The sequence below is a fragment of the Phocoena sinus genome, chromosome 9, assembly GCF_008692025.1.
Source record: "Phocoena sinus isolate mPhoSin1 chromosome 9, mPhoSin1.pri, whole genome shotgun sequence".
NCBI lineage: Eukaryota > Metazoa > Chordata > Mammalia > Artiodactyla > Phocoenidae > Phocoena > Phocoena sinus.
The window spans coordinates 96,652,111-96,679,439 of record NC_045771.1 but is presented as its reverse complement, the minus strand read 5'-3'; the positions used below and the strand labels follow the sequence as shown (position 1 = coordinate 96,679,439).

Here is a 27,329-nt window from a genome sequence, read left to right as displayed (position 1 = left end):
ACCTTTGTCTTGTTCCTGATATTAGAGGAAAAGCCTTCAACCTTTCATTGCTGAGTATGATGTTAGCTCTGAGCTTGTTATATATGGCCTTTATTACCTTGAGGTATGTTCCTGCTATGCCCTATTTGCTCTATGTTCTTTATCATCATGTGTTTTCTGCATCTGTTGACATAACCATTTGATTTTTTATTTCATTCTGTGTTTCTCATTGATTGGTTTGCATATGTTGATTTGCATACTGTTGCATATTTGCATCCCAGGGATAAATCCTACTTGGTCATATTGTATGATTCTTTTAATGTACAGTTGAATTATGTTTGACAATATTTTGTTGGGAATTTTTGTATCTATATTCATCAGAGATATTGGTCTGTAGTTGTTTTTTTTTTCTTGTAGTGTCCTTATTTGGCTTTGGTATCATGGTAATGCCAGCCTTGTAAAATTAGTTTGTAAGTATTCCTTCCTCACCAATTTTTTTGAAGTTTGCAAAGGACTGACATTAATTCTTTAAATGTTTGATTGAAATAATTGATAAATCATCTGGTGCTGGGCTTTTCTTTGGGGAGTTTTTTAGTTACCGATTCAGTCTCCTTACTCATTATTGATCTGTTCAGAATTTCTATTTCTTCATGATTCAGTTTCAGTAGGTTGTATGTTTCTAGGAATTTATCCATTTCTTCTAGGTTATCCAATTCGTTGGTGTAAAATTGTTCATAGTAGTAGCTTATTATCCTTTGTATTTCTGTGGTATCAGTTGTAATGTCTCCTCTTCCATTTCTGATTTTGAGTCTTCTCTCTTTTTCTCTTAGTGTAGCTAAAGATTTCTCAGTTTTGTTTATCTTTTCAAAAAATTAGTTTTTAGTTTGTTAGGCTTTTCTATTGTTTTTCTGGTCTCTAGTTTACTTCTGCTCAGATTTTTGTTATATCTTTCTTTCTCCTAACTTTGGGCTTAGTTTTCTCTTTTTCTTTTGTCAGTTCCTTTAAATATAAATTTAGCTCATTTATTTGATATATTTCTTTCTTTTTACTGTAGGCATTTTTTTTTTTTTTTTTTTTTTGCGCTATGCAGGCCTCTCACTGCTGTGGCCTCTCCCGTTGCGGAGCACAGGCTCCGGACGCGCAGGCTCAGCAGCCATGGCTCACGGGCCAGCCACTCCGCGGCATGTGGGATCTTCCCGGACTGGGGCACGAACCCGCGTCCCCTGCGTCGGCAGGCGGACTCTCAACCACTGCGCCACCAGGGAAGCCCGGCATTTATTTTTATAACCATCTCACTTAAAACCATTTTTGCAGCATCCCAGATTTTTTTTTTATTGGAGTATAATTGCTTTACAATGTTGTGTTAGTTTTTGCTGTACAATGAAGTGAATCAGCTATATGTATTCATATATCTTCTCCCTCTTGGACTTCCCTCCCATCCTCCCCATCTACATCATCACAGAGCACCCAGCTGAGCTCCCTGTGCTATACAGCAGGTTCCCACTTGCTATCTATTTTACACATTGTAGTGTATTTATGTCAAACCTAATCTCCCAATTCATCCCACCCTCCCCTTCTCCCACTGTGTCCACACAACCATTCTCTATGTCTGCTTCTCTATTCCTGCCCTGCAACAAGTTCATCTGTACCATTTTTCTATATTCCACATATATGCATTAATATATGATATTTGTTTTTCTATTTCTGACTTACTTCACTCTGTATGACAGACTCTAGGTCCATCCATATCTCTACAAGTGACCTAATTTCATTCCTTTTTATGGATGAGTAATATTCCATTGTATATACATATATATATATATATATATATATATATATATATATATATACCATATCTACAGCATCCCATAGGTTTTAGTATGTTATATTTCCATTTTCATTTGTCTCAAGGTATTTTCTGATTTCCCTTTGACCCAGTGGTTGTTCAGGAATGTGTTGTTCAATTTCCATGTATTTGTGAATTTTCCAGCTTTCCCTCTGTTACTGATTTCTAGTTCCATACCTGTGTGGTTGGAAAAGAGATACTTGGTATGATTTCAATCTTTTAAAATTTGCTAAGCTACCTTTGTGATCTATCATATGATCTGTCCTGAAGGATGTTCCATGTGTGCTTGAGAACAATATGCATTTTGCTACTGCTAGATGGGGTGTTTTATATATGTCCATTAGCTCTATTTGATCTAAAGTATGGTTCAAGTCCAACATTTTCTTATTGGTTTTCTATCTATATGACCTATCCATTGTTGAAATTAGGGAATTGGAGTTTCCTGCTATTATTGTATTATTGCCTGTGGCTCTCTTCAGATATGTTAGTACTTGTTTAATATATATTGGGGCTCCAATGTTGGGGGTACGTATACATTTATAATTGTTGTATCTTCTTGATGAATAGGCACTTTTATCATTACATAACGACCTTCTTTGTATCTTGTTAGAGTTTTTGGCTTAAAGTCTACTTTGTCTGATATAATTATAGCTACCCCTGCCCTTTTTTGGCTTCATTTGCATAGAATATCTTTTTCCATTCTTTTATTTTGAGCTTATGTGTGTCCTTAAAGCTAATTCTCTTGTTGGCAACATAAGTTGTGCCTTTAAAAAAAATCCATGTAGCTACTCTATGTCTTCTGATTGGAGAATTCAATCCACATTCATTTAGAGTTATTATTGATAGATAAGGACTCACTAGTGCCATCTTAAGAACTGTTTTCTGGCTATTTTGAAGTTCCCTTGTTCCTTTCTTCCTCTCTTACTGCTTTCCTTTGTGAATTGATGATTTTCTATAGTGGTATGCTCTGAGCTTCTCTTTATCTTTTGTGAATCCAATTTAACTTTTTATTTTGTGGTCACCCTGAGGCTTACATAAAACATTTTATAGATATAATCATCTATTTTATGCTGATAACTAAACTTTGATTGTATACAAAACTCTACCCTTTTACTCCCCTTGTCTTTAATGTTTTTGATGTCACAATTTACCTCTTTTCTTTTTTTAACCTCTTTTTATATTGTGTATCCATTAACAAATTATTGTAGCTACAGTTATTTTTAATACTCTTGTCCTTTTCCTTTATCCTAAAGTTATGTGGTTAACCCTCCACTATATTATAGTATTGGACTATTCTGAATCTGACTATATACTTACCCATATCAGTGTGTTGCATATTTTCATATGTTTTCATGGTACTAATTAAGATGTTTTCATTTCTGCTTAAAGAATTCCTTTCAAGCATTTCTTGTAAGGCAAGTCTAGTGATGATAAACTCCCTTAGTTTCTGTTTGCCTGTAAAAGTCTTTATTTTGCCTTCATTTCTGAAGGACAGATTTGCCAGGTAAAGTATTCTTGGTTGGCAGTTTTTTTCTTTCAGTACTTTGAATATATCATCCCACTCTCTACTGGCCTCTAAAGTTCCTGCTGAGAAATCTGCTGATAGCCTTATGAGTGTTCCCTTATAAGTTACCAGGTTTTTCTCTTGCTGCTTTAAAATTCAATTTGTCTTTGATTTTTGATGGTTTTATTATTATGTGTCTTAGAGAAGATCATTTAAAGTTGATTTTGTTTGGTGAGCTTCATGAACTTGGTAATACAAATCTCTCCCCAGATTTGGGATTCTCAGCCATTATTTCTTTAAATAAGCTTTCTGCTGCCTTTTCTCTCTCTTCTCCTTCTGGAACTCTAATAATTTGTAAATTGGTTCTTTTGATGGTATCCCATAGATCATGTAGATTTCATGACTCTTTTTCTTTCTTTTTTTCTTTTTGCTCCTCTGGATAATTTCAATTGATCTGTCTTCAAGCTCACTTATTCTTTCTTCTGCTTGGTCAAGTCTGCTCTCTATTGTATTCTTCAGTTTAGTCATTGTTTTCATCGACTCCAAAATTTCTGTTTAGTTCTTTTTTATGTTTTCCAAGTCTTTGTTAAATTTCTTACTTTATTCTTGTATTGTTTTCCTGATATTGTTGAATTACATATCTGTGTTCCCTTGTATCTCTCTGAGTATCTTTAGAACAATCATTTTGAATTTTTGGCCAGGTAATTCTTAGACTTCTGTTTCTTTGGGGCCAGTTTGGAGGTTTACTGTATTCCTTTGGTGGAATCACATTTCTCTGATTCTTCATGATCCCTGTAGCCTTGCATAGGGGTCTGTGCAATTTAAGAAACAATCATCTCTTCCAGACTCTATAGACTAACCGTGCTAAGGGAAGACTTTCACCTGTGGGTGGGAACATGATGGAGCATGCTGTGACCTCAGGTCTAGTGTTGCAGGGTGCTAACTGCAGGGGATTTTGGAAGCTCTGAGTCTAGGGGGGCACAGTGTCTCTTTGGCCCAGGCTGTTGGGGTTTACAGCATTGACAAATTTTTGGTTCACTGATCACTGTTGGGGGGCATCTGCCAGGGCTATTGTGGTCTTCAGCAGTCTCTCCAGGTCCAGCAGCTAGGGACCAGGGCACACAGTGGTGGTGGCCAGAGCCAATGGTGAGCACACACTCAACTGTGAGGTGCAGCTGCAGGTGCTGTGTAGTGGCAGGGGCCAGTTGCAGACACACATGTAGTTGTGAGGGCCAAGGCAGGCAGCAAGGGCTGGGGCCAACTGTGGGTGCTGTGGCTTTCAGCACATACTACTGTTCCTGCTGAATCTTGCCACGAGTGCAGTGGAAGCTGGAAATGGGGGTCAAGAGAGGGGTGTGCAGGTGCACAGCTAGAGGGGCTGGCTTCAGGTAAGCACAGTGGTGCAGGCCAGTGACAGAAACCAGTGCCTAATTTGGGCCCACAAGCAGCTGTGGGGGCTTTGGCTGTTAGTCGTGCTCTCCTGTGGCTGCACAGTCTCCCCTTGAGTGTGTACACACAGTGCAGGCTGATGACAAGGGTCAGGCTGGCAGCATGCAGTGCACAGCTGGAGGAGCCAGCCCCGAGTGCATGCACGATGGTGGTCAGCCATAACGGTGTAGAGGGTGGCATCTTACACTTGTGCATCCTCAGAGGCCTGGGGTGGCTCCCGTTGTGGTTCCCAGGCTCTGGCAGGGGCAGGGAGGGACCCAGATAGTTTGCATGAGCAAACGCGAATACCTGTGGGGCAAAAGCTGCTAAAATCTACAGTGGTTCCACTGCCGGAGTGCTGGTCATTGGTTCCTTCTTCATTGGTAAAAGCTGCTGGGTTTGTTTACAGAGCAGGGCACTGTGAACCACCATCACTCCCACCTCATGGCGGCTACTGGTAGATCCTGCTTTTCTTCCTTGTTCCTAGCCATCTTGACTTTGCTGGTCTGGGTGCAGTGAAAGCCAAGAAGGATCTTTGTGTGATGCCCCCAAGGCCTGGAGAAGCTGGTTGCTCACTCTGCTTTCCCTTTCCTAGTGAGGAGAACTCTTTCTAGCTGGGGAGTTCTCTTCTGGTGCTGAGCAGTGCCAGCCTGGGGAATGGGATGATGCAGGCAAATGAAGCTGTCTTCCTTCTCTTCTTGTGTGATGATTCTCAGGTTTTCTATTGACTATGTTGCTAAAGTTTCTTAAGTGGACTCCACAGATCTCCCAGAGCTGTGTTTGTTAGTGGATAGCTGTCTAATTGTTGATCTTTGTAGGGGGACAGAGATGGGGTCTCCTATACCAGCATCTTGATGATGTCATTCTCACAGTTTGTTTCCTACTCTGGTATTTAACCAAAAATTGATCTTAGCCATTGGTTTAAAGATGATTTTATATAGTATAATAACCAATGAATGTTTTATTCCTACTTTGCAAAGAGATGAAAAATTCAGGAATGGATGTTGAATTTCCTGAATCTGGAGTGAACAGATGGACAATCTGGGCATTTATGGAGGTTGTGATAGGCAGGTATACAATATGGTGTTGAGAGCTCGAGCTGGTTGGTGCTCCCCTTTCTCTGCCAGCTCCTCCCCATACCATGAGGCCCAGAGACAGGCAATCAATTCCACTAATTCTCAGTTTTCCTTTCTAACAAATGGAGGCCAGAATAGAACTACCTCACTGAGTTCTCCTGAGAACTAAATGAGATGAAGCACATACAACACTTAGCATGAAGGTTGGCGCATAGTAAGTGCTCTAACTTAGGCCAATTATTATTTATATTGTTAGTTGTTTTTTAACCTCTGACCTTTTATTATTAAGAATTATGTTAGCAGATTGTCTAATATTTGATTCTTTACTTTACAGACCAGAAACATGAAGCACAAAGAGGTCAATAAAGGGACATGCTTGGCTGGCTGTGAGAAAGAGATGTGACCAAAAGGTAGTTCTGGAGGCTCTCTCAGCCCTTTCCCTACGGCTAGATCATTTTTCTGCTAAGGCAGACTGTATTATAAATATACACCTCAGGACCACAAATGGACTGTCTGCTGTGCCACATTCATCTGGATTAACTTAATATGCTTGGAGTCTTGTCCATATTTTTCTATCCTCAGTTTTCCAACAAATTCATGTCAAGCTGCTCTTTTAATCATTTTTCAAGCAAAACCTGGCCTTAATGAAATAAAGAAAAAATAAAAGCAACAGTGCAGTGAGCTTATGTTCACTTCTACACCCTTCATTTGGCAGACGAGAGAGCTGATGAGTGCATCTCCCTCAGCTCACTTTGGAGCTGATCTTAGGGCCCATGGACCTGGGATGAGGGACCATGGTTAGAGATCCTGGGATGGGTGGCCATGGTTAGAGATCCTGGGATGGGGGTCACAGGGCTGATGTGGGCAGGGAGGTGGGGGTGGGCAGAATTTCTGGAGGAGTTCCATCAGAAGACAGGAGAAGCAGGTAGGGAGTTAGGGATCAGGCTGAATATAGGGCAAGTACTTGTCAGCTCATGGGGGAGGAAAGCTGTTTGAGGCAGGGCAGCATTGCTTTCTCAAGGACCAGCACTGGGAGTGGGCTTCTATATTATGTGGGTATTTAGGAATTCTGGACTGAGTTGGGATGGCTTGTCTGCTCTGTTTCCTCCTCCATCTTCAACTCCCAAACACCAGGAGGGCTGGAGGGGCCCTTTCAAGCCTTTGTGGCAGGCAGAATTCTAAGACAGGGCCCCAAGATTTCCTGCCCCTGGTATATGAGCCCTGCATAATCCCAGGGACTGTGAGTTATTCCTGTGATTAGGTTACATTATATGTCACAGATGACTTTGAGAGAGGGAGATTATATTGATGGGCCTAACCTAATTACAGGAGACCTTTAAATTTGGGTCTAGAGGTGAGAGAGGGAGAGAAAGAAAGGGAGAAGGAGTGAGAAAGAGAGAATCAGAGATTCAAAGTGAGAAGGATTTGATGTACTATTGCAAGTTTGAAGAGGCAGCAAAGAAACGGGAACCTCAGTCCAACAACCACAAGGAACTGAATTCTTCCAACAAGATTGAGCTTGAAAGCAGGATTTCCCCTAGAGTGTCCAGCTGAGAACTCAGCCTGGCTGACACCTTGATTTCAGGTATTAACCTGCAGTACACTGAACAGAGGACCCAGCCATCTGTGCTGAACTTCTGACCTGCAGGACTGTGAGCTAATACATGTCATTTTAATTGCTAGCTTTGTGGGAATTTGTTCTGTGACAATAGAAAACTGAGACAACTTTTTTCACTTTATTTCCTTGGTGATCCAGAACTCATTTTCAACACATTGTTTTGCCTTGCGGGAAATATCTGCCTGATCACAGAACCAACAACGGTTATGTTTCTCCTGAGCAACTGTGGTCAATTTTCAGCACCCTAGAAACTATGAACAGTATAACTATCCTTGTTCCTTTCCTAGCAAGGACCGATTGAACACTTAGAGATCAGTGTGCCTGCTACTGTCACAGGCACACTTACCTGATCCTGGAGCCCCACTCTTCACTGGCAAAAAGTACATGCTCATGTATTTTGAAAGTTAGCCTGAAATCTTTTCTGGATCAAGGCAGGGCATGTGCATGTGCATACACACACACACATACATACACAATTTTCTTTGTGTTTCCAGACTTTTAGGACACTTAATAGGGCAAGAAATTGGCAGCTCATGATTAACGATTGAATTCATAGCTTTAAATTTAAAACACCAGGAGAGGTGTTTGGAGGCAAAGAAAAATATATTAACTATATTATTTGGAAATATAGCTGCCCTTTCTAAAAATGAGTTTATTCCATTTCCCAACTTTTTGGAAATACATGTGTGTGGATAATACACTTAATACAGCATATAGAATAATTTATGTTCTGTATTATACACGTAAGACTATCTCTCTAGTCTCCTTGAATGACAACCTCCCCTTAAGTAACAATCCTTTTGTCATCCCATGTTCCTTCTGTAACTGCAACCATTTTGTGTGCTGATGCACTGACAGGTCATACTAAAGTCAAACCATGCCAGAATATATTCTGAAAGCCAGAGGGACAGAAGTCGGGGAGGGTACCACAAAAGTGCATGAGGGGGAGAAATGCAGTTAGAGGGGTGAGCGAGGGGCTGCTGTGAGTGTCACAGGGGGAGGCTTGCCCACCGTCATCACTCCTGAGGCCCTGAAGAGCCAGGGGGAACCTGGCATCTTCTGTTAACAAATTAATCTTTGACAAATGGGGCAACCCACTGCTTCACTACTTCACAGTTGGAGATGCGACTGAGGTTTGCTCAGAAGGCTGAGGATTCCTGAACTGGGAATCTCTGGATGAGAAGGAATGAGCCAGGGGAGGACGGGGAGGAAGGATGCTGTGGGCAGAGGGAAATGCAGCAGCAAAGGCAGGGAGATGCACACCAGCTTGGTGTTTGGGGAGCCACAAGCCCTTTCACCTCCCTGGGCTGGAATGTGTGGTGGCCATGCGGCTCTGCAGGGGATGGGCAGTTCCATGTTTGAGACATTTTAATTATTTTTGTTTCTTTTTTATTGTGGTATATGTTTAGGAATTTGAACTTTACCATATAGGCAAGAGACAGCCATTGAAAGTCTGGCTTTATTTTTCGGTAAATAACATTTTAACACATATATGTGGAATCTAGAAAAATGGTACAGAAGAACCAATTTGGAGGGCAGGAACAGAGACACAGACGTAGAAAATGGATGTGTGGACACAGTGGGGGAAGGGGGGTGAGGTGAACTGGGAAATTAGGACTGACATATATACATTACCATGTGTAAAATAGATAGATTGTGGGAACCTGCTGTATAGCACAGGGAGTTCAGGTCAGTGTTCTGTGGTGAACTAGATGGGTGGAATGGTGGGGGGGGGGCGGTTAGGAGAGAGGTCCAAGAGGGAGGGGATATATGTATAGATATAGTTGATTCACTTTGTTGTACAGCGGAAACTGACACAGCATTGTAGAACACGTATACCCCAATTTTTAAAAAAAAAGATAAAATTTAAGAAGTAATATGTACTCATTGAAGACGATCAGAGATGCTCTGGACAGGGGACTGCAATGCTTAGATCGTGCTCTGAAGGTTCACTGCGCGACAGCCTAGAGGCCACAGTGCAGGGGTTTTCTGTAGGGGCAAAGGGCCTCTCCAGACCAGGGGAGGCAGACCCTGTGGGGGTGGGCCAGAATCAATACTGAAAGCTCCCCAGGTGAGTCTGAAACCCAGCAGGAACCTTTGGGGCTCCTGGGCATGGAAGCCTTTCCATGTCTCCCGTTTCTTGTTTCTAGGGAACAGACTCCAGCCTCCATAACCTTCCCTGAGTTCCAAAGGGCAGATTTGAACAGTTGTTAATCAGGGAAGAGAGGGGATGCAGAGACAAGGGAGGAGCAGTCAGGAAACAATAGTGCAGCCTTGGGGCAGGGTCCTGGTTCCCCCTCAAGGGATACACATAACAATACCTTTGAGCTCTTGTACAGAACTAAAATTCCCAACAAATGGAAGATGTCAGCGTTCTTCATTCCAGAGAAGATCACCTGAGGCCAGATGAAAGGAACCAGAGAAGCTCATCAAGAGGGTACCTGATACCAGATTAAAGGAGTGCAGGCCCTGCAACTCACTCTAATCTTGTCAGCAATGCCACCCTTGAACCATTGCTCTACAACTCCTCCCTAATCCTCCCAGGTTGGGGGACACAGTTTTTGAGGGGCGCATGCCCACTGTGTCCCCCTTTGCCTGGCAAAGCAATAAAGCTATTCTTTTCTACTTCACCCAAAACTCTGTCTGAGATTCGATTCGGCACCAGTGCACAAGGCCGAGTTTTTGGCATCAAGTCCAGGGTGGACCCCAGGCTGAGAACCATGAATTTAGAAAGCACAAGATAGAGGCAGAGGACTAATTTGGAGACAGCTGTAATGGTCCAGGCAAACCCTAAAGAGGGTCTTGACAGTATGGTTAGGAGGGCAGAGCGGAGGCTTGTACCATTGGATGATAAATGGATGGAATCTGGTGACTGATTGGAAGAGGGTGTTGAGGAAAAGAAAGGAGTCCCTATTTGGACTATCTATTTCTTTGTATTCTCTTTAAATTTAGCATCTCTTTTTTACAGATTATGAACTTCCTCAAAATCACTGTCCTTCAGATGCTGGTCTTGTCCTTTACCACCAGCAAGTCCAGCTAAGGAGGAGTGACAAGAATTAGGTCTTTGCATCTAAGTCTATGAGGTTGGAGGGAAAAAAATGCTTTAATTCTACTTTTTAAAAACAGCTTTTAAATTAATGAACTGCAAAACCTTTGGGTAAGTTAGATCATAGGAAGTATGTCAGCTGCCTTTCCATCTGGATCACACAGTCTGTTCAGTGAAAGACAAGGACTGCATTTTGCACAGAGCTCTCTGCAGCCACCCACTCCCTCTGACTGAATAGACAGGCAACGTGAGGGATCACCCGGGGAGGGATGCACATGGTTCATCCGCAAGCGTGTGTGGTGAGACTGCGACAATATTTACTCCTCACAGAATGAAAGATGTTCCTGAAAAGATGCCTATAAAATGATTTTCCTTTCATATAAACCGTTCCCCCCTCACTGACTTGCTTTAAAATTTCTAAGATGTATTCCCCTGGAAAAATATACCTAGGTTCTAGGCAAAATGTGTGTCTCTCTCTAGTGCAATGTCTGTCGTCCCGTGACATGGCACAGGGATACTCATCTTCCATGAGAAGTTAAGCAAAGCCCACTAAGGTCCACGGATGGGCTTGTTAGCCCCCAGGCACAGTGCCACCTCAGGGCCCTCATCCCCTCACAGCAGCAGCTGCCTTACCTCCAAATGCATCGTGGAGGCTCCTGCTCTCTACAACTTGCTGGATCACGTGATGAGTGGGTACCTCCCCTTCTCTCAGATGGCAGGAAAATTCTTGCTGTTTCCTTAAATACTGGTCAGCATCCAAGAACCTCATACCGACGCCCTCTGCCTTTCCAGGGGCTGTGTGGGAAGCCAAGGTCCACCCTCTCGTTGCCTACATTGTGATTCTCTAAGACAAGATCTCTAAGCAAAAGACTCACTTGGGCACTAGAAATAATCTGTAACACTTCTGACCTAGTTCTTTTCCCACATGTTAAACTATAATCCACAGTTCAGGCATCATTTTGAACTACTCCTCATTCATCCATCCATCCATCCAACCATCCATCCGTCTCACAGGTACTATTCTTGGGGCAGTGAATTCCTTTAAAGAAAACATCTTGATTATACTCCAATAAAGATGTTAAAAAAAAAAGAAAGAAAGAAAACATCTTGAATGAAGGACTCAAACCCTTGATTATGGGTAGTAACTCATTATTTTTGGCACTTTCCACCTTTCTGTATATTGTTTAAATAGGCGTTTAGCTTCACTGAAATCTATGTATTTTGCAACCAGAGAGGTGAAGGAGACCCACAGAGAAACAGTTACAGGATCAGCTCATGAGACTCATAATACAAATCAATTCTTACTGTATCCTCACTACATGCTGGGCAAATGCTGACAGCATCCATGGCATCATTTCATCTCATCCTCAGACAACCTTTTAACAGTCTGATGCAGCGTGTCCTATTTTTATCACCCATCTCTATTGCTGTAGATTCAGAAATTGAGCCTCAGAGAAGTTAAAGGCCACCAAGTTAAGTGGCCAAGCCAGGGTCTGGACCCATGCCTACTGGGTACAAATGTTTTATGGAGGGCCTACCACATGCCAGGTATTGTTCTAGCCAGTGCTGGGAAACAGCTCTGAATAGGACAGGCAGGCGCATCCTTGACCTTAGAGGCTATACTTTAATAGGGGGAGCAAACGCACAGAAATTACACCATGAGCACCATGACTGAAAACAAAGCATGATGGAGCCTGGAGAGTGACTGCAGGTGGGCGGAGACTGTTTTACGTTGGGTGGTTATGGAGGCCTCTCCGAGGAGGCCTTTGACATTGAGAAAAATCCTAAATGAAGAGGGGGAGCAAGCCATTTCAGTGCCTGGGGTAAATGTTCCCAGCATCAAGTACAAAGGCCCTGAGGGCACACTGGTTTGCTGTATTCAGGGGTGGGAAAGACAACCAGTGAGGCTGGAAATAAGTGGAAAAGGAGGAGATAGCAGTAGGTGGGAGCAGGCCATCTAGGACTTGAAGGCTATGGAAAGAATGTTGTATGAAGAAAGCCACTTTTGAGCAGAAATGTTACGTGATGAGACGGGCAAGTTCCAGCAGAGAGGAGAATTGACTATGCAGGAGACAGATCTCAGGACCAGAGTTTCTTAGAAGGCAAGATGGGCTAGGATCCTGCACACAAATAGAGAGGTTGACCTGAGACGGTGGGAACAAGAAAGAACAGAGCCTGTGAGTCCACGTGCAGGCAGGTTAGCAGAGTGGGTAGTGCCGAGGCAAGTTGGTTGGGTTCTGATGGCCTCCATCGTCTCAGCGAAGGAAGGCAGGTCATCAGCTGACGGGGGAGAGGGGACAAGTGCTACAGGTTTGAGGAAAAAGAAGAAACTATGAAATAGCCTTCTTTAAATGTGGGAAAGGTGAGTGCTTCCTGGCAGTACTAAAGGGCCCTTGAGATTTGTGGTCAGAAAGACTCTTCTGCTGCCTAGAGCGAGTAAAGGGTTGACAGAATTGGGTTTAACCAAGGTTGGACTTTGCCAGATGAGAGTGACCGAGAGATAAAGGGGCAACTTATATATGGAGGAATCTCAGCTAAGGAGGGAGGTGAAACGTGGGTGCAGTCACGTAGTTCAGACTGCAGGCAAAGAAGCGAGCTGCAAAGGGGAGAGATGATGGTCCATGAGTGGTGTACCTGGATCTGAGAGTTTGGAAGCAATGCAGTCACTGGTGTTGGGAAGACCTAGAATAGAACCACGGGAGTCGATGGCTGAGGTAGGTTGGCCTTAGGAACGGAGAAGCCAGAGCGTGGGATGGACTGTCCCTTTTATATGAACACGGAAGCCATGAAGAATCATAACAGAGTTATCTCTTAGCTGCCTGCTATAGTACCAGTCCGGGTAAGAAGAACAGTAGTCACTGAGTTTTCCTCATGTTCATATACAGGATTAGACTCGTGGAGGACAGAACCCTGGACCCATAACTACTACTTCTGGACCTTAATTCTACATGAGTGATCCTGATGGTCGGGGGTATGAACTCATTTTCTGGTACCTCTGTTTTACTGTTTGGGAAATACAGGGCGGTGGGGTATTTTCTCTAACATTTGGCAACAAATGCTTGCTAAGCGAATGAGAAATGCATTAGTCCCATTTTAATTCGCACAACCCAAGTAAGAAGAAAGATTATGAGAAAATGGTATTACCCGTTACTTTATCCCATTCTTTTTCTGTATTATTCAAGAAAGGATTCTAAGAGTGGCAACTGAGTGTAAAAAGGAATAAGGCAAGAAATGCCCATGTAACTGTTGGGTTTGGGTATCCAACTGGCCTGAAACGGTCCCTTTGTCCCCCTTCAAATGCCCACAGCTAGGAAGTCCGAGAGCAGGGATTTGAATCCAGTTCTGTTGGATTTCAGTGTGATCTTTGCTTCCTACTCTTATTAGTCCTACAAGGTGGACTAACGTCCAACAAGGTAGACAGCGTGTCTGTGTGTGTGCATCCCCTCCCTCACCCATAAGCAATAATTAGCCCCACGTCCTACACCTGGAATGGAGGTTGTCCATACTTTCTTTTCAGTTCCAAGTATTTCAACAATGCGTATTTGGGATGTCTGAGGGCGCAATGCAGAATCTTCCTAAGGCAGGTTATCTGAGAGAGCTCCACCCATAAACCACGGGGTTGTTTCAGGTTATAAATAACTCTTTGAAAAGTTAGATTTTCCTGCTTGAATAAACCTCCTCCTTGACAAGTCTCCCCCTTTCCTCATCAGTAGTCACTGTGCACCCAGGAAAGCAAAATCACCTCAGATTGGCTAAGTCGTTAAAAAAAAGGCAACTAAAGAGACTTAGAAATTGCTAGAAAGGGTCTGGAAAGAAAAAGAATAATGACTTCAAGTAGCTAGATTAAGAAAAAAAATCTTAGGTTAATGTTGCCAATTTTAAGCAAGCAAGATTTTTTTTTTTAGTCTGAAAGTGTAACACGCAAATAGGCTGATAAAATTAGAAAGGCTCCAGTTAAACTCAGGGAACTCTCTAAAACAACCTGTTAGTGACTGTGGAAATGAATCTAGTTGGGTGCACAAATAGCTGTACCCATAAACTGAAGCATTAACGCTAAGGTTCTACTAACCTCCTGTGAAATGCAGTCCTCTTTGGGTTCTGACAGAGCTGCCATTTTTCGTAAAAGTTAATTGCAGTCAAGAACGTGGGCAGGGAAATGGTCCACAGCCCCGGGGGGAGGTATAAGAAGATCCCGAGGGTCAGACTCTGCCTTGGATCCTAGGGCTGCCTGATAATTCCGACTTCCCCTTGGCTGAACACAGACAGGGGCCTTTACACCCTCGCATATGCCTGAGGACTTCACTCATTTAAGGGCTTCTGCTACCTCTGTTAAGAGCAACACAGGAAAACTCCAAAGGAGAAAAAAATTATCTCTGTGCATCAGAATGCACGGGTTTGCTCCTGAGTTTTGGGGACTCCTTAATGAAACAGCCCTGGCGAAGACCCCTGATCTAAAAGTGTGGGCCCTGACTCCCCAGGCAGCCAAAGTACCTTAAATCCGGGGCCCAGTTCAGGTGGTTGAAAGGGGTAGGACCTAATGATCTACCAGACACAAGATTAATTATTGTGAGGGGCAGGGAGAGCGACAAACCCTTGAGTAAGCACATTTGACGGCTCTGCTCCTCAGGCCAGTCTTGTAGGTCATGTGTTTTGAACCAAAGAAATGAGGAGAGCAGAGTTAATCCGCTCACTAGTCAACCTGAACTTTGCTCTCCTCATAGACCAAGAAAGACAAAAGTACTGATGTCAGTTCGCTGTACAGGATAGCTGTGGAACTCTTAATTAGGTCTGAAATGTGGTGGGTGTAATGGAGGGTGGCCCCCTGGGTGTGGGGAGGAGACCACCTGGCCTGCCCTTCTCTCCAGCTGGCATCCCAACCTGTGTGGGCAGTGGGTCACTTTCCTGCTTGAGGTGGGGAGGACCTGGGCCCTACCTGCCAATCCCAGGTATCTCTGACCTACTGGATGCTTGATACCCTGCCTTCATTCACTCTGCTCACAGGTCGGATTTAATTTACCATGTCAGCTCTGTGAGGTCCTTGGGAAGGAAGAACTTACCTTCTCTCAGACTCTTTCCCTGAAGGAATGTTTTTCCTGGAGTATGACTGCTGAGTTGAACACTTGAGCTGAAAGATGCAAATCTGGAATCTTTATAATTTGAGATTTCTTATCTTTCAGTGAAATGTTAATAAAAAGTGTTTTTATAGAAAGGCCATTTCGGGTTTAAACCAGAGTGTTTTCAGCCAGACTTTTGTCAACCTGATGGCCATTTATCGGACACTTTCTGTGTAAAAGCCACTGTGCCAGTGGCCCGGAGGGTCCACGGAGCCAGGTACTGGCTGGCCACCCTCTCACTGTGACACTTGTTAACCTTATTCCAAATGCTGTCTCCAAGGCCAGAGTCAATCAAAAGTCCTTCCTTTCTGCAAGTTCCTGAGGCTTTTTGAGTGGTAGGATTATGAGTGATTTTTTTCTCTTTGTTTATAAATATTTCCAAAGAGGATACATTATTTGCGTATTTTTTAAGTGTTAAAAATGGTGACATCCTATCTACTTATTTTGGTCCTCATTTTAGTTTAAAAAATCTCTAGTGTTTCATGGTTAAGTATTGTAACGGATGAGTATATGTTTGTTTTGTTGGATTGTGTAGAAATGATGAAGTTCATGTAAATAAAAATAAAATAAAATAATATATATATAATTGTATATAAACATATATGTGTATATATAAATATGTGTATATTTATATTTATATGACCAGGGAGACAGGACTGGCTCTTTTAGATCAGGGGTCTTCTCCAGTGTTGTTTCATTAAGAGTCCCAGAAAATTAGAATCAAATCCTGTGTGTGTGTGTGTGTGTGTGTGTGTGTCTGTCTGTCTGTCTAATAACAGGTAAAATATAGATAGATGAATGATTATTCCTGGAGCACAGAGACTGCAGCAGACGGCTGGGATAGACTTTGTCAAGTCAACCCAAGGAGACAGTGGGTCTCTGTTACGGACTGAATTGTGTCCCCTGGCCAAATTCACATATTTAAGCCCTAACTCCCAATGTATTTGGAGATTGGGCCTTTAGAGAGGTAGTTAAGGTTAAATGAGGTCTTTAGGGTTGGGCCCTAATCCAATAGGACTGGTGTCCTTACGAGAAGAGGAAGAGGCACCAGGGATGCAGACACACAGAGAAAAGGACATTTCTGGATACAGTGAGAAGGCAGTGGTCTGCAAGCCAAGGAGAGAGGCCTCAGAAGAGACCACCCCTACAGACACCTTGATCTTGGATTTCAGCCTTCAAAACTGTGAGAAATAAACATCTGTTGTTTAAGCTGCTGGGGAAACTTTATCAGAAAAAAAACAACAACTCCAGACTCAAGACCCCAAAATACCACGTTAGAGCGAACTTTGAACCTCTTCCCCTAAAACTGAATAAATTTCTTAATCTTGGGCCAGGATGGGATCTGAACTTCTGGGGTGCCTCTTAGGGAGGAGTGACTGTGGGCAGGGCCTGGGTAAATCCTCCAAGAGAGGATGCCTGTTGTGGCAGTGACTTCCCTTCCCCTTCTTTCTCTTTTGGAAGAGTGAGTCCACCTGATGTGTTAACCAAAATACAAGTATCTAAATATCACCCTGCTTTAGTTTAATCAAAACCTCAAGGGACTTTTGCTGAAGCTACACATGTGAATAGCAGATCCCCACACTCTGGGTTAAACTGGCATAGACAAAATAAAGGGCTTGATCAGGAATCACGGCTATGGTGTGCAGATGATTTTGGGTTTATTCCATCCAGAAAGCCCTCCATCATGTTCTGGGCCTGCCCATCCTTGCTCTTCCCAAAGTGTCCTATAGGTCCACTAACACGGCACATGGAAGAGTCCTTTGTCATTGCCTCTTTTCTCATCTGTCTCCCCACTACTCACTTGTTCCATCCCAGGCAGGTGGCTTCATGGGGATGGGGATTTATCTTGTTCAGTTTTCTATACCTAGTAATTAGCATAGAGGAGCTCACTCACACATATTTACTAAAAAAAATTATTGAAGCCACAGGCTACACAAAGATGCACGAAATACCTATGTGCTAAGCAGACCTCCAAAGTTGGGGGATCAGAGGACTGCATGTACTGGCAGGGGGGTAGGCGCTGAGGAGGTGGGAGTGGGTCCTGGGGAAAGAGGATCAGAGGCAGGAGACTCTGAGCACCATAAATCGCTTTGCTAAATTAGGAGTGAGATGAAATGGGGCTGTGGATTCTCAGCTAGAAGAAATTATATGTTCTGTCAATATCTGTCAACCTCTCTATCCCCCTTAGAAACTCCATTCCCATTCCACCCATGGCTTTGTGGAATGGAGACAGAATTTAAAGCTACAATAGCCCGGAGATCTTGTCAAATACTGCCTCACAAACCCATTCTAAGGCTCACCAGTAAATGTCTGGGCAACACTGATCCCTTGCATGTAAATAAATCATGTGTGCAATTCTAGCTTAAGCACTTGACTTTACACTGATCACGTTTTTTTTTTTTTTTTTTATAAATTTATTTATTTATTTTTGGCTGCATTGGGTCTTTGTTGCTGCACGCGGGCTTCTCATTGTGGTGGCTTCTCTTGTTGCGGAGCACAGGCTCTAGGCACGTGGGCTTCAGTAGTTGTGGTGTGTGGGCTCAGTAGTTGTGGCTCACGGGCTTAGCTGCCCCGCGGCATGTGGGATCTTCCCGGACCAGGGCTCGAACCCATGTCCCCTGCATTGGCAGGCAGATTCTTAACCACTGCGCCACCAGGGAAGCCCTACACTGATCATGTTTTATCTGTAGCATATGATTGATAGCTTCTACAAATCGAAATAGTCCCTTAAATTCTCCCCTAAGGAAAGTCTAACAGAAATATACACGAAAGAAAGAAATGAAAAATTAGAATATTATACTGTGCAATCACTTCAGACTTCTTGCAGTCTTAGTGTAACGGATTATTTCATTCAGAAACCAATTTTCAGAATATTAGGGACTAAGTCCTAGACTTTTGTCTTATCATAGGATCGCCGATGAAGTTCCTTTTTAGTGCCTGGTTTGACATGCTGCAAAAAATAAATCATGAATGTGTTGGTGAGGCAATAGGCAAAACAGAATAAGTTCATAAAAGGCTCCTACGGCCATTACAAAATCCAAGTCATAAAATAAATATCATGTCATCTTCCCAAAATGTCACGGGACCAGGTTTCCAGATCAGGACTGGAAATGAGGGCAGATTTAAGAACACGATATGATTGTAGGGCATGAATCTGGTGAGATCACGAAAGGCTCGATTCTGACTAAATCCTTACAAGGCACTGTTGTCTGATGATTTAAGGAAAATGGATCTAAACTCTCCTCAAGTTCCTCTTTCCTCGTGTAGAGGCGATTCTTTACATAGCATAACTCATTAAAAACTGAAATGGTGAAAAAATAACTGTTAGGAAATGCTTCTGTCCAGAAGTTTGTTTAAGGCTGTCTCTGACTGGGGGGCTGTGAAGATCACTGGCCAGTCTCTGGAGGATCTCAATGCTGGGGCCCCCTTCCCTAGAGTAGTACAGCGAGTCCCTGATAAAAAGAGAAAATAAACTCTCTGCTCCTTCACTAATTTTTTTGATTCTCCCTCTTGACACATTTTGGGGTGAAGCTGAGACTCTCTGTGGACACACAGGATGAAGGGGACCCTTCGGTAAATTGGGAGACCTTCATCCCCAATGGATGATACATTGTGATTGATGCTCATCAAGAGCACCTTCCATTGGCAACAGGTCTTGCCACTTAATCTCTGCCAAATACAAGGGCACAAGATCATTTATTACAAAACCCAGGTGCCTTCCAAATTCACTGGCTTATGTTCTAACAATTCGAGATGGCTGGTCACATCAGTCACCTGTGAATTAATTTTGCAACTAATTTTGTTGGAGTGCTTTCCAGCTGGTTTCATAACTTTAAGTTAGCTGTTCCACAGCTGCTTTATTATGATTTAAAATACGTTTTGAAAGATCTGCTTTTAAAACTCTCAAGACAAATATTACTATTGCCAACCTTAATGACTTAGAGTTTGGGGGTTATTAATCACCTATTTGTCTGTCGCAGGAGACCCAGACTATCTGTGGAGGAAAATCCTGACCTGATCCTACCTTAGAGTATGGATTTAACCTACATTCCCAAGGAAATGTCCTATTGAGTTGCTTTTTTTTTTGAGAATATCAACTCTACCTTTGCTTAGGGGTCTGACAAAGCAAGTGAATCTGTGAACATGAACTCACAAAGATATTTCAAGTTTTGGCAGAGAACTTTACTTTGAACTTTATGCTGTTCAATTATTATCAAAAGCTTGGTTTCAGAGACACTAGATGAAAACGGTGGAAGAAGAAGAAAAACTTGAAACGTTCACTTCCAATTTCTAGAAGTACAGACTATGTAAATAGATAGACTATAGCAATGTGAAGTAAGGACAAGAAACATCCAGCATAATGAAATCCTGAAGGGATTTCCACAATTTTTAACATTGGTGAAGACAGAGTAAGAAATACATTCTTGGGCTACACATGGTCTGGCCTCTCAATCTGGGGGACCCTCAACACTTGGCCCCAAAGAAGGCAGGAACATTCCATCCTCTGCCTGCCCCCTCACTCTAGTGGTCTCTCCCCCGCTCCTTGGGCCCCGCCCCCTGGGCTTGCAGGTGTCATCGCTCCAACAGCCACCTATTTTCTGTGTCCAGAGGTCTAGTCCCCAGGTCTCAGCACTGCTGGGGGCAAGGGAAACGTGGTGGCCACTGCAGTGCCAAGTGACTGCTCCTCAGAGCAAGTCTTGGAAACGAGGCTCAGGACTTTGAACTTATACTGAGAACAGCTACGGATGCGTCTGAGTCTCTGCACTATGGGAGAACCCAGCAGGCAGAGGGAGCGCCCTCATCCCATCCAGAAGATGCCCACCTATCAGAGGATGTGTGATGGTCCCACAGAGGGAAGGGCGGATGTATAAACCTCCTGTCGAGACACAGACCTGGAGGGAGAAGCTTGAAGGCTCACAGTGGAGAGTGCACTGAGCTGAGGACTATTTATGCATAGATTTCTGTCCCTTGATGTATAAATGGAGAGGGGAGAAAACTATCAGAGGCTTATTCAGAGACTGTGAAGCACAAAGGGAAGAGAGCCTGGACAAAAATATTGAGAGGAAGAGCTTACTTTTGAAAATGATTTTCTACAGAAAATAGAAGAAAAATATAAAGCATATGCTAAGTGCTCCCAGTAAGATACAAAAATCCATGAAAAACAAAATGCAGGGTGATATATGGAGAAAATGAAGTGAGTTACATGTTCTTTAGACCTGACACAATTAGGTCTGTTCCCCACCAGGCCTGTGACATTTCATACCCCTGTGATCTCGCACATGCTGTCCAGGCTGGGCCTTACTTCCCTTCCAAACCTGGCAACGTGCTTTTTATTCCTGCTGGCTGACTCAGCCTGCACACCGCCTCCTCTGAAAGCCTTCCCAGTGGTTGCAGGCACCAACTCACTGATTTCTCTGCACACAGCACAGTGGGTTTTCATACTCCAGTACTGGACATTTCAGACAGTATTATCATTTATAACAGAATAACTATGCGTTCTCTATGACGCAGCTTATATGACATGGATCTCTATGACCCTTCCTCATCACAGTTTCTGATATACAATTAAGACTAATAAATAAATGAGAGTCTCTGAAAGATAAATGACAACCTCTTTTTATCACAGGGACCTCAACAGATGTCAGTAGAACAAAGGCAAAAGATAAAGGGAAATGAGAAAAGAAACACACATATTGAGACCCTGTTCTGCTCAAAGCATTGAAGTGCTCATTATACTAAAGGAAAATTGGAATCTTTTCCTTCCTTTTCAAAGAATTACGGTTTTAGCATAGTGCCACAAACTAACACGATGACTTTTGGGACATGATATAGTGGCCATAGAGAAACAACTCTTCATAAGAGATTAGTGCAGTACCAGACATCCTCAATTTAAACATGGATACTCAAAGTTTATTGACAAGTTGATTTTGGAAAACTTGAACAGCAATTTCCTCTTAGAAACAGTGAGCTTAAGTCCCAGACCAAACTGCAAAGGCTTATTCAACCTGGAATTCTGCTAGATTATATCAGTCACTGAACTGAGTTGCAGAAAGCAAAGGCTAGATTTAATTAAGCTCCACTAGCATATAGGCAATGGTCACTTAACCAAAAAATGCTTCCCGCCTGTCTCACAGCTGTGCTGTGAGTCAACTAGAATAATGCAAGTAAAATGCCTTTGAAAAGTACACCATGGTACAGAACAATAAGGGCCACCAAGAGTTTAACTATTACAGAACCCAAATGCACATTAAAATACTTTCTTGCAGGAAAATGCATGCTCTCTTCTGCCACAGGACTTGTCACCGGTGAGGCAGTGGGAAGATGACCCTCTGCCCCGGCCAAGCCTGCCAGGGGAAAGCTGGCCAAGCCTGCGTCTGAACCACCTAGACTCCACTTCCAGCCTCTTCCTTCTCTCTTGTGTGTTCAGTGCATTCCTGCTTTGTCCACCTCAATCCACCTTGCCTCTGGTTCAATTCAGACCCAGCTTCACTGCCTCCATTTAGCCCTCGCTCCTGCCTGAACAGCTGGCAACATGCTTCAGCTTTTCTGTGTACGCTCTTTGGAAGATGGGCCTTACAAATGGGTCTGGAAACGGGGGTCCAGCACTCTGCGGATACTTCCTCAGATTCTCACACTCAGAGTCCTGACCCACTCAGTAAAATGACAGACATCACGTTCCAGTTTGCAGGGAGAGCGTAGGGAGAAATGGTGGGGCCAGGGAAAAGTGTGGTTGGTACCTCCCTCGCTTCTCCCTGCCCCTCCCACTGTGTGTCCCCTCACGGGAAGCCCTGTCCACTCCCACCCTCCTTCTGCCCCAGCCCGGTGTCCAATTCTGCTCCATCTGCCAGAATGGAAGCAGATGGGTTCCTGGTCCTCAAGCCTGTTTGTCTTACTGCTCCCACCAAGGACTCAATGCAATCCTCTTCAGCACATGGAAGAAATGACTTGTGAAACAGCAAATAGTATCTTTTAGAGCCGAAATTCTTTCTGAATCATTCACATTTCATTTGAATTTCTCTCTTTCTTCCTTTTCTCTCTCTCTCTCTTTTTTACATAGGAGAAAGACCCAAATCTTTTTTACTTACACCAGTGTGACAAAGTCTTCAGTGGTTTTTGTTCAGCCTCCCCAAGTCAGTCATTTTTAAGTTACATGAAAGGAAAAGGAATGCCATTTGTAAGGAGATTTCAGCTAGCCTCATCTGATGTATTGAGAACTAAGGTAAGAAGCACAACAGAGGTAAAAACTAGACTGTAATTGAGGAAAAGATGGCATTTATCACCATAGAACTAAGCAGAGCCACAAAGTAGGGAACAGAAGGTGTGATTTAAATGCCTGATCTACAGCTAGCTAACTGTGTGACCCTAGGTACATTACTTGAGTCCCTTGGGCACACTTTCCTCATTTATATAAAGAAAAAAAAGGATCAGAAATTCTAGTCTTTTCTAGGCCTGTCATTTTATAATTCTATGACTAAAATCAGTCTAAAATCATAAATTCTATTCCAGAAATTTACTTAAAAGCCTAAAAAATTTGAAATATACAGAAATTCAAATATTTAACACCAAGGAATTAAAAAAAAAATGTGTTCCAAAGAGAGACTTACCATTCACTGCTATTATGCATGAGTCTATTAGAAACATCTGGCTATCTATTGAAGCCTGACATTTCTCTAACAACAAGTGGTATGTGTACCTTCTAATAAGTTTACTTCGGATCTCATTCCTCTTCAGGATTTTGAGATGCGTTTCTATCTGTCTGTCTGTCTACCTATTTATAATCTATCAACATATCTCCATATGTGTGTGTATACCCCTACGCCCAACACACACACACACTAAAACATATGAACAGAGCAGGAAAGTAAAGAAGCACCAGAGTTAGTTCTGACCAAAGAGGAGGACACAGGACTTACAGGAGCTGCTGAGTTTTTGACGGTGACACTGGGGGTGGTGGCTCGCAAGGCTCCACTCACTCCATGGTAGTATTTGAAGCAGATCTTAGTTTCAGCTGAAAGACAAAAATAAAATGGTACTGAGAAGTAGGGTATAATCCAGGAAGAGAAGCCATGGCCAGAGAGGACTCCCCCAGGAACTTCTACCCAATTCCTCCCATGAGTCAGGCAGCCACACCTGGTAACCCTGCTTCACTTGTGGCTTCACAAACAGGTCCAACTTCTTTCTTAAAAATCCATCATCCAAAATTGTTTTGGTTTTAGTATTTTGTACCCAAGTTAAATCCATCATTTAGACTTCTCAGCATCCATCCTATCCCATCAGAAGTTACTGCTTTTAAACTCTCAGTTCTAAGATTTCAGGTGGTACCAATCTGTTTCTTCTGTAATTTTCTGTGATTGAATTCACTGTGATTAGCATCTTGGTGATCTGAAGGAAGACTCTGAGAAGTTATGGAAATACATGGATGAGAGGCATATTTTCTGATGACGATGACTAGACAATAATGCTGAAACTCTATAACTTTTTGGCATTTTGTACAGAAAAGAATCTGTGGCCAACCTGAGTTTGGTTCATTGGAAGGTGACCTGCTTTTCCCAATTTACTGTTTATAGTATGTTCTTCTTTAAATTTGAAAAATTTACCAGGCTTTGTCTTAGTCCCTTACGTTAATTTTGTTTGGAACAACATGAGGAATCTCCAGTTAGAGGTCCTGGTTCTCAAATGTGGGAATTTGTCTCCAATTATAATGTTTTTATAACTAATGTCTACAATTTTCTTAGCAAGCATTTTAATGTTCATTATGGAAAATACGGACAATGCAGAAAAGTATAAAAAATCTTCTATGGGTTTTTTTTTGCATACTTGAGTGTATGAACTTTCATAATGAATTTTAATCTTTTTTTTTTGAAATTAACATTATTAAATAAGCATTTTTAACTACTAATTCCAAACTTTGTAGATAACATTGCTTGTTCTATGGAATCATTGAATCAATTTGTAACTTGGAAATACTTCCCTGATCTTGGAAATTTGGGATTTTCCCTTAAAATTAATGTCTTTTTGAAAATTATTTTTAAGTTCAAGTTTGCTCTCTAGGATAATGGAGCAAAAATTGCTACTTCTCTATCAAAACTCATTCTCCCTTTCCTCCTTAATGACTGAATCTCAGTTTTATTTTGGGTGGTAATGCCCAGATAAAGAACTACGTTTTGTAGCCTCCCTCGTAGATCACAGTTATGTTGTTTGCTGTTGTTATTTTGGATTTTCTATTATATGTAGTTGAACCTAAACCTAGCTAATGTGGAAAGGTTTCTTTCTACATATCATATAAATGATACGAGAATAGCAATATTCTTCCTTAGAAGATAGGAGTATTTTAAGGATTCTTCCTTCCTGTGGCCAAACTGCTTTCCAAAAAGTGCTGTATACTTCCACCAAAAAATGTAACTCTGATCATCTCTTGAATCTTTGCTAACACTGAACATTATCAATTAAATATACTCTTAAGATAGCATCGCATTTTTATATCATTTATTTACTAGTGAGATTAAACATTGTTTATCAAATTTTAATTAGACATTTGTATTTAGTTTTTTTTGTTGTTTTTTTTAATCTATTGAATTGTAGTTGTTAAGACTTCCCACTGCCTGGATGATGCCTGGGTGTTTACCTTTTGGTGGACATATTCTTACTTTACATATATCAATACTTTTTGTTTCCTCCCTTCATTCTTTCCCTGCAGTGATTTTGCATATCTGTGATTGCCTTTTAAGCTCTTGGTGGACAATCTTATAACTTAGTTCCATATTCTCCAAGGCACCCCACACTAGGTCTACAGACCTAGATTTAGGTCTCTCAGCCTGAGAGGCAGGTATCTTGTAGGTTAGGGGTCATGGAGGGACCATGAGCAGCGAGCCATATGGCCAGGTAACCACACCGAGTCAGTGCAGTTCAGAATACGAGTTACTCTGCCTGTAGGTGCCAGCGAGATCGGCATGGAGGGGCCGAATGACCTCACCTCAAGTTTAGTTGCACAGAAGGAAATTATGTATAACAGGTATCCTGGAAAGGCAGTACTAGCTTTCCTGTCAAAGAAAATTATTCCAGTGCCTTGGAGTAAAAAAGGTCAGGGAAATTATATACAGTCTTGTATTGAATCCTTTTGCTAGGTGAGCAGGTCAATTCATGTTTAGAGCCAAGAATGCATGGAAACCTTCAAAGTATTGTAATCTTTTTCTGAAAAATCACTGACATAGGTTGTATTTTTTTCTTAAGCTTTTTAAGAGTCTGTTCCAGTATTTAGCAACTTGATTATTAATGGATCTTCCTTTTATTTAATCTAAATATCTCCTGTAATTTGAAATGATTTCCTATTTAGACTTGAAAGAGATATTAAATTATTTAAAATTTCTTATTTAGGGATGGGCTCTGAAGGGAAGTCACCCACAAATGTTAAAACACATGCAAAAATATAATATACAAATGATTTGTTGTATGGATTAAGATTACTTCATCTCGCAAAACTCCATGCTACTTTGGTGACAGTTACATTCAGCTGGTCTGTTTGATTAGCCCCACACTGAGTTTTTGCAGAAGAAGGAGACTAAGTATTATTTATCTTTATATTTCCAGTGTCATGTAGAGTAGGGATTCTCTATAAATGCCTGTTAAAAAATGACTGATGAACTATTGGTTTCATTTGATTGACTCCACTGCCTTACTGTTAACCCAGGAGCAGGTACAGTGTCCTGGTGGGTCCTAATTCTTCACAGAGAATTTTCTATGGCCTAATATTACATGACTTTCGGAATAGATTCAAGTATAGATAAAGACATTGCTACATTTTCGCTATTACTGCTGCCTCTGAGAAAAGTATCAAGGTTCAAAGGCCAAGAAATATTAGAGGGTTGTTGGTTATTATTTCAGATACTTCATCTAAGGAGACCTGTGGTAGGTAGTTCTATCTTCCTCTGCTTTTCTAGTTAAAATAATAATAATTCAAAAATCCCCTCAAAGTCTGAACACAAGGCATCTCTGTTATAATAGTTTTTATTGTTTATTTGAGTCATTATGTATGTAGTAACAGAAGTTTAGGAAGGCACGGTGATCTAAGGAAAGAGTAGGAATGTGGGAACAAATAGATGCCAGTCCAATTCTTGACTTGCCCATCATTAACAGAGTAAGTTATACAGACTCTCTGAGCCTCAGATTTAATGTAGAATGGTGATACCATTGCCAGCTTTGTATGTATTGTTTCATGTATGGCTGTTGTACACAGCAAATGGAATAATGTGTGAAGCCTAGTATGCATGAAGTAGTCAACACATAAGAGTTGCCCTTCTTCATTGTATATTCATTTACCATCAACAGAACTGTCTTGAATAGTTGTTCAGGCACATCCTACATAAAGTTGTCCAACCAAGGGGTGAGTAGGGGGTTGAAATCCAGCCCATGCTCCACTCACCAATGGGTGTAGTCCTTGCCCTTCCAGAGGAAGAGGTTGACATCTTAAAATCTCGTGGATTAATGGTGGACCTGAAATAGATCTCCTTATCACATTTTGGTTACTTTTGCCTGGCACATGATTTGTTTTCAGATTTGGGCACGAGTGATCAGCTCATTCACAAAGTGGAATGATACTGAAGTTTCTACCTCTGCACACTTGTGTGTTTACAACTATAATTTTCATTGGGTGGGCATGTATTCAAAAAGTATAGACTGTTTCACTTTACTTATAGTATCACTTAAAGAAACAAGAAAAGT

At 42.1% G+C, this 27,329-nt stretch overlaps 1 protein-coding gene across 1 annotated transcript in view; it reads right to left on the bottom strand.

The window, feature by feature from the left end:
* Positions 1-27,329, bottom strand: part of HECW1 (HECT, C2 and WW domain containing E3 ubiquitin protein ligase 1) — a 320,745-nt gene that overhangs the window by 193,666 nt on the left and 99,750 nt on the right. The window contains exon 4 of the mRNA XM_032643996.1: positions 23,525-23,619. Coding sequence (XP_032499887.1) covers positions 23,525-23,619 — 95 coding nt within the window. The remainder of the gene's footprint in view (positions 1-23,524; positions 23,620-27,329) is intronic.